At 36.8% G+C, this 7,289-nt stretch overlaps 1 protein-coding gene and 1 long non-coding RNA gene across 3 annotated transcripts; one reads left to right on the top strand and one right to left on the bottom strand.

Moving 5' to 3' along the window:
- Positions 1 to 858: 858 nt before the first annotated feature.
- Positions 859 to 3,462, top strand: LOC122291213. 2 transcript variants are annotated; one of them, XR_006236575.1, is made up of 2 exons: positions 859 to 1,138; positions 3,022 to 3,462. It is a non-coding gene; the product is annotated as an uncharacterized LOC122291213 (long non-coding RNA). The 2 variants fall into 2 exon arrangements; XR_006236576.1 differs by having other exon boundaries at positions 859 to 1,153.
- Positions 3,463 to 4,510: 1,048 nt separating this feature from the next.
- Positions 4,511 to 5,544, bottom strand: LOC122291212 (60S ribosomal protein L29-2-like). Its single transcript, XM_043098857.1, has 2 exons — positions 5,067 to 5,544; positions 4,511 to 4,930 (listed from the first exon to the last, which is right to left on the bottom strand). Exon 2 carries the CDS (start codon positions 4,870 to 4,872, stop codon positions 4,687 to 4,689), a length of 186 nt encoding a protein of 61 aa, XP_042954791.1. The 5' UTR covers positions 4,873 to 4,930; positions 5,067 to 5,544; the 3' UTR covers positions 4,511 to 4,686.
- Positions 5,545 to 7,289: the final 1,745 nt, after the last annotated feature.

Here is a 7,289-nt window from a genome sequence, read left to right as displayed (position 1 = left end):
CAATGACCTTGGCCTTGCCTGGCCTGTCTCGTGATCACCTCAACTGCTCCCACAACGCAGATGCTCTACCTTTGAGATTGATGGTGACTAGTTTCACTTTGACACGAATTGGGACTTCTTTATAATAAAAAATCTGCTCCACTTCATTCATCCAATCGATGAACCCTTTAGCTTGTAACGTACTAGAAAACTTAGGCAGATCCACTTTGAAACCGAGGTCTCCATGACGCTCCTCTTGACCAAGGTGCTTCCAGAATAGAGCTTGATTGTAATACAGGTTTCTGAAACTGGAATCGGAATCATGATCTCCTATCTCACAATCACCGATATCCACACCATTAGATGCCGGGTTAATTCTACAACATGCCTCTACAAATCCTCAATCATCACATCTTGAATGCTACGATCATCGTGCAAGACTTCTTTATTTGGATCCTGCTGACAATGACCACGACCACCAACCATGGAAATTGATGAGACATCACTTCAGGAAATATGCTAAAGCTCAAATGCGAACTGATGCAAAAAAAATAGTAATTATTCTATAGGCTAGTTTCAACAGATAATTCACAGGGAAGGAAAACTAAAAGAATCACCCAAAACAACGACTCTGATGTTCAATTCAAAATTATTAAAACTCAAGAATGAATAAATCAATCCACAAGTCGGGTTAAAATAGCTGAAAATTTTACCAAAAGCAGCAAAATTTCAATAATCAGACTAGAAATAAATACTTAATCAAAGAAGTAAGAGTACATCTATAGATCAGCAACTGTAGCTGATCCCACACCCCACACCTGACGTTGAGTTTTATTTTTCAAAATGTGCGTTTTGAGGAACTTCTCAAGACCTGTCCAACCATTTGATTTTTTCATCCCATTCGGATTCCCGCCTCCCATTTATCGCTCTTGATGTCTTCTTCCACCTTCAAAGCCTGCTATCACCCCTCCCTCCTTTGCTCTGGGCGTCGATGTCGTCATTGCACATACACTGTCCATCGCATCACCCATTTGTACCCAGCACCGGCCATCGCCCTTTCTCTACTCTGGGTCCCATGTCGCTGTCGCACATCCTCAGTCCAACACCCCTCGTTGTCATCAATCATCCTCTGCAAGACAAACAACTTTGCAAGAATTTGGTAAGTTTCCATCTGGTAAGTTTCTGCATTGCCCCATACTTGGTGTCTTCTTCCCATTCATTGCAACTTTTTGACTTTGGAGGTAGATTCTTTATTGTTCATAGAGCTTTTGCAAATTATAGAAAAATAAAAAGGCCATTATCTCAAACATAAAGAGAATAAAATGCCGATCGATTTGAGGAATAATCATTGTCAAACTTGATTCCTTTGATTTGCTGATGGGATTTTTGCCTACTGTAGTTAAAAAGTTTCTTTGCGCATTATGCTATAGATGCGCATTTCATGGGAAGGATTTCAACAAGTTAAATCCTATAGATGGAAGAAATTAAACTATATCATTTCTTAAAAAAAACATATACCTATTTTCTAGACTCTTTTCAGAGAATATGACATGTTTCGAATGCCATAAACAGAGAAAGAGAAAGTCTATCAAATTTTCTACAAGCAGTGGCTTCATTCTATTGGATTCCTCATGATGTATTTCATTGTTATCTCCTAGCTTTGTCAGGAGCCACCTTATTAATGCTAAATTTAGAAGAAATTACAGCTTCGGGAGAAACGGTGATGGTGGTTCTGGTGAGTGGACTGAGGAGATAGAGTACTTAGATGAATTGGGGTGTTATTTATAGTGGTAAAGGTATACGATCAATTGAACCAGGACTTGATGACCACGTGATGGTGGGTGGGCTAAAGAAGCCATTTTTTTAATGCCTCAGCCGTAGCCAAGATTGTTGAGGTTGTGAAGGGGTGGAAATGGGGACCAGAGTTAGAGACCCAATTGGAAAAGGGTGAGAATTAGGAGGCTATCTTAAAATACTCATCTAGAGTAAGCTAATAGTTGCTGATATAATGCGCATTAAATTATTCTTTACTGTTCTTGGTAAGCTATTATTGCCATCTGTTCTCAAACCCACCTTTTTTTAGGATGAGAATTAAGAGGCTATCTTAAAATACTCAGGAAATGATACAAACTTTTATCTTAAATTACTGTTTGCGCTTGTGTTGTGTTGTGGAGTGGTAGATCGAGGTTTGATCTACAATCTATCTCTTTTTTCTTATTTCTACAGCTTGTGTTGTGTTGCGCTTGTGGTAAATCACGTTTTGAAGGGAAACTCCATCTTTATCTCAATTTCTTGTATTAATTTATCACAAGCACTCAATCTAACCCTTAAAACACCAACTCTAGTAATATCTCATTCCTCTAGTACATGACCCTCAACAGCCTCATATATGCTTCATACTCTATGACTTCAGTTGAAAAAAAAATCATATAGATAACTTCAATAAATTGGATTCAAATGTATTTGAGTTTAGTTTGATTTTGATTTTTTATTCGTATCAAATCTGTGAAAATATATCTCAATTCTAAAATCTATTCGGGATTGACAACAACAAAACATACAATGATTCCTTTCCAAATTCTATATTGAATGACATAACTACTCCTTTTTTTCCCTTCACAAGCAAGAGACTACTAATTTGTCTGTTTATAATTAGACAGATTTTCCTCATTATGACTTTCATTATATGATTTTTCTGTTTCTACCATTTTTAGATATGGTCTTGAATTTTGGTAAACATTCCACCCAGTATTTTGAATAGCTTTGTAGTGCGAACTTCGACTAAAATTGACAAGATTGGAAGCGAAGACAAGATGTTGATTTTCATTTGCTATAGATTTAGTTCACGAATAACTTTAGTTTAGTTAAAAAGTTTGATTGCACCATTTCTAACTATTTCTTTGGTATTAAGTTCACGGCCTATTCTGTTTTCCTTTTTACTATCTACTATATAAGTACCCCTTGTAGAACTTCAAGTTATTTAGATTTGTAAATGCATTAATGTTTCATTTTTGCTCTTTTGTTTGTTACTGGCCAAACCAGATGAATTAATGGAAGTTTAATCCATCCCTCATATATGTCTCTCTCTCTCTCTCTCTCTCTCTCTCTCTCTCTTGCAAAAATAATGATGGAGATTGAAAATGGGATTGGACAAGACTCTGGACACTTGCAGATCTAAAGATTTTTGGAAATAGTTGCAGCCAAATAGTGGCCGTGGAAGATGGTTTTGTCTTTGTTGTTGTATTTGTTTACACTCAGGTTGTAGAAGTACAGTACTTTGTTGTTGTTTTAGTTTGGAAACTGAGCTGGTGGATTTCCTTTCATTCATGTATGGGGCATTGTGAGAATTTTGAAGAAGATTCTTCAAAATTTTAAACTGATTTGTTTTGATGAGCACAGTTTGTCAAGCAAAATATAAACTATATGTATAAACTGATAAGCAAAGTTTGATAAGCAAAATTCATAACCACAATTTTTATCTTAGTTGATAAGCAAAGTATAAATTGTATGTATGCAGGGTGAAGAACTGCCTATTATCTCAATTGTAAATCTAGTATGTGTTGAAAAGGGTAGTTTGAATCACCATCTGTTCAATTTATTAGGAGAATAAGTGGAGGCCTCAAAACTGGTAGAGATAAAAATACCACTTTGCAAAATTGCCACATGAAGATAAAATGCAAAACTGCCACTGCTTATTCATTCTCAAGTATAGAATATTTACAATAAAGAGAGTAATGTTTACAATTAAGCATTCTCAAATACATTGCCTTTACATTTACTCACCATAACTCTTAGTTACGAATCCTATATTATAGCGGAAAGTCTTTTGAACCCCCGCAGTGTTGCCAAAGTAATTGTAAATGATTATCATAATCAATCTCCAGTCCATTTTATGAACTTCAAACTCTCTTTTAGAGAAGATATTTGTTTCCATGAAATCCAATGCTTCCTGTGGTCATTGGTTTTATCAGCCCATCCTCCCTTTTTTGAAGCCAATACTCATTTCCCAAGGCTTCATCCTTCCTTTTCTGAACCTCAAACTCCCTTTTCAAGACTACATTATATAGCATTAACAGTTAATACTCCAAATAACAAATTAAAATTAAAAAAAAAATTGGAATGAATATATATATATATATATATATATATGCAATAGAGCCAATTCATGAAAGAGTTCATACATGTTCATCCTAGATTTTATCATTGTCGTAGATAATGGCAACACCAAAGCTCCTAGCTGGGTTAATACCAGTACCAGTGATGGGGATGGTGACCAAGTGCACTATGAACACGGCAAACCCAATAGGGAGTGGAGCCAACACCTTCCACCCCCCCCCCCCCCCCCCCCCCCCCCCCAAAAAAAACATTTAGAAGTTATCATCAATGTTATTTATTCACATGAACTAAAATCATCAATGTTAATTCTCCCAAGATTCTAATAGAAGCATAAGAAACTGATTATAATTTAAATGCGTAATACTTTAACATTATAGATTCTATCAAAATTGTTAAGGGTAATGCTGCTAATTGGAAGTAAATAACACCCTGGGGACCAATCCTCCAACAAGATGTATTGCTAGTCTTGCAAACAGAAACTTACCCACAGTCAATATTAACTGAAAAGGTCGAAAGAAGCTTCCAACACATTAAAATTTGAAAACCATTTCAACAATATCTAAACTTTAAAGAATCCCAACCCATGTTGATTTACTCTTCCACGGTTGCAAAACCACCATTCTTGTTGTTGTGCTTTCTTGCATACCTTTGGTTTCTCAAAAATTTTGGATCCATCCCTTTGGTGGAAGTGTGTTTGTGCTTTCTGGGTTTCTTGATGCCATTCTTGTGGGCCTTGTAGGATAGGTTGTGGGCCGTGCAGTTCTTTGATTTTGCCATTTTTCTCTTACCTCTGTCAGCAGCTCTTCGATTATTAGGGTTCTAGTGGAGCCAACACCTGCACATACAAAATCCATATAAAAAATCATACCCATATGCCAAAAAACAAACAAAATTTTAAACTTCACCACCATGAAAATGTTCAGAATTCTAAAAATTGCAAGGAACTAACGTAAAGATGAAGGGCTACATACAGGGACGTGTGAGTCACGTGCACTCCTCCAACGCTGGGTACCAGCACAAAGGTATCAATGCTCTAAAAGCTATACCCTTGCTGTACTTAGGAGCCACTGAGTTGGTTCCGCCACCCTGTACGTTTTAGTCATGCTTCATGAAATTGCAGAGAAGAAGAAGAAGAAATGTCAGTGCAAAAATCGAAATCTCAGTGCAGAAGAAAAAGAAATCATAGTGCAGACGAAGAAGTGGAAATCATAGTGTAGAAGAAGAGGAAATCATAGCGCAAAAGAAGAAGAAATGTAGAATTCTCAGAGGGCTTGGGGGAGGGAGAGATTGAGGGATTCAACGCCTAAGGTGCACAACCGGTTCATTTGATAGTGAATCCGGTTTTTCATGTAGGGTGTGCAACGGCTGATGAGAAATAGTGACTGATGAGAAGCATTTTTCAAGAAGTAATCTGTCAAAAACTTGGCCCAATTCGGGTTCAAAATCACTTCCTAAAAGATAAATGAAATAAAAGGAAAAAAAAAACCAAAAATAGGAATTCAAAGGGGAAAATAGTATATTTTCACCTTGAAAATGATGCACACCGAGCATAGCTAAGTAATCACGGCATGTGCATTGAAAAGAGCTTTTTGAATTAGGGTCATATGTGTAGTTTTGATACCCATAATCAAAGTTATAGCTAAAATACTAAAATGCACCCAAAGCTGCCCTAATTAGAGAAAGATCACGGTTTCCTATCATCTTTACAATGATCTACCAACTCAAGGTATTTCAGCGCCATCAACGTGCAATCTGACAACTCAGCATCATTTGATTCGGATCCTTTGCATCAATCACCATAAATTTCTCCTATATATAATATATACATGCAGGTAGCTCTTGATTGGAGATTTGCTTTATCAATGAGAGGTAGATGTATGGCCAAGTGGAGGCTCTCCCATGCCTAGCCACACCATAATATTAAAACCAAGTGCCAGACATTAATCAAAACTCACTATATATATATGCATATAATATGGAAATGAGAACAAAAGAAATATATGGTTCCAAAGTCTCATGCTTTTTTGACAAGAAGACTACTATTTTTGCAAAGAAATGACCATGCTCTTAGAGTTCTTAACATCAAAGAGTTTAGAGTGGAAGAGAGAGACACATGAAGTGAGCTTTACAGTATTAGTAGATGTTTGAGTGACTTACTCATGCAACGTTAAAAGTTTAATAAATGTTATGGGAAACAGTACTTCATGTGTTTAGCTCTTACCCATCGTGAACTCTAGAGTTTGGATATATTAAGGAAGAAGAGAAGGGCCAAATTAAATCTATCAAGATAGAGGTCATAGTAGACATCACGCATAGTAGAGACAAAACTCTCACAGTAGACAACTTGCATACACAGTAGAGAAATAGTGAATCTTCTAGAATTTTAAATATATGACAGGTGTCAAATAATCCTATCTCTATGTAATTCTATTAGTAAAAATATTTGTATAAATATACGGATTGTAAATTCACGAAAGAAGATATGAAAAATAGAGAATGAAATCATTGCATTTTCTCCTAGGGTCTATGTCGAACACTTGAGATACATTCTGGAAATTTATTCCATTATGGTATCAAGAGCCCATTAAGACCAACGTTTTGTTTTTTTTTTTTACACAACCAGATGGCTTCCGTTGAGTCTTCTCCTACCTCTACTACACAAAATCCATCTCCCAGTCTCATCCCCACCATATTCAGCTCTGCAAGTAGTTTTGTTATGATGAAACTTACAGTAGATAACTATCTCTTATGGAAAGCACAAATGATTCCTCTTATGGAAAGCACATATGGTTCCCTTTCTAAAGGGCCATCAATTGTTTGATCATGTGGATGGTTCGGCTCCCACACCTCCCACCATGATCAATAGTCAGCCCAACACTGAATATAATCCAATGGCTGTTACTGGGCCAATGCATAATGTCTGCCATTAATTCTTCTTTATCTGAATCTATCCTTGCTCAAGTCCTTGAGTGTGCTACAGCTCAAAAGGTCTGGGATACATCGAATAGCTTCTATGTTTCCCAGTTTTTCGCTCATGTTATGCAGACCCAGTACAACTAGCCACTCTCAAAAAGGCCCCAAGGCCATACTAGAGTATTTGAATAAGGTTAAGACTCTCTCATCGCCATTGGGTGCGGCTGGGCAACCATTATCCTCCTCTGAGTTTTTGGTCTACCTACTTGCAAGGCTTGGCA

The sequence above is a fragment of the Carya illinoinensis genome, chromosome 13 (genome assembly GCF_018687715.1).
Source record: "Carya illinoinensis cultivar Pawnee chromosome 13, C.illinoinensisPawnee_v1, whole genome shotgun sequence".
Taxonomy (NCBI): domain Eukaryota; kingdom Viridiplantae; phylum Streptophyta; class Magnoliopsida; order Fagales; family Juglandaceae; genus Carya; species Carya illinoinensis.
The sequence above is the reverse complement of the archived record's forward strand: the minus strand, read 5'-3'. Positions and strand labels throughout refer to the sequence as shown.

Coding starts and splice junctions, on each gene's coding strand:
- LOC122291212 (XM_043098857.1), bottom strand. CDS start 4,872: ATGGCAAAATCAAAGAACTGCACGGCCCACAACCTATCCTACAAGGCC.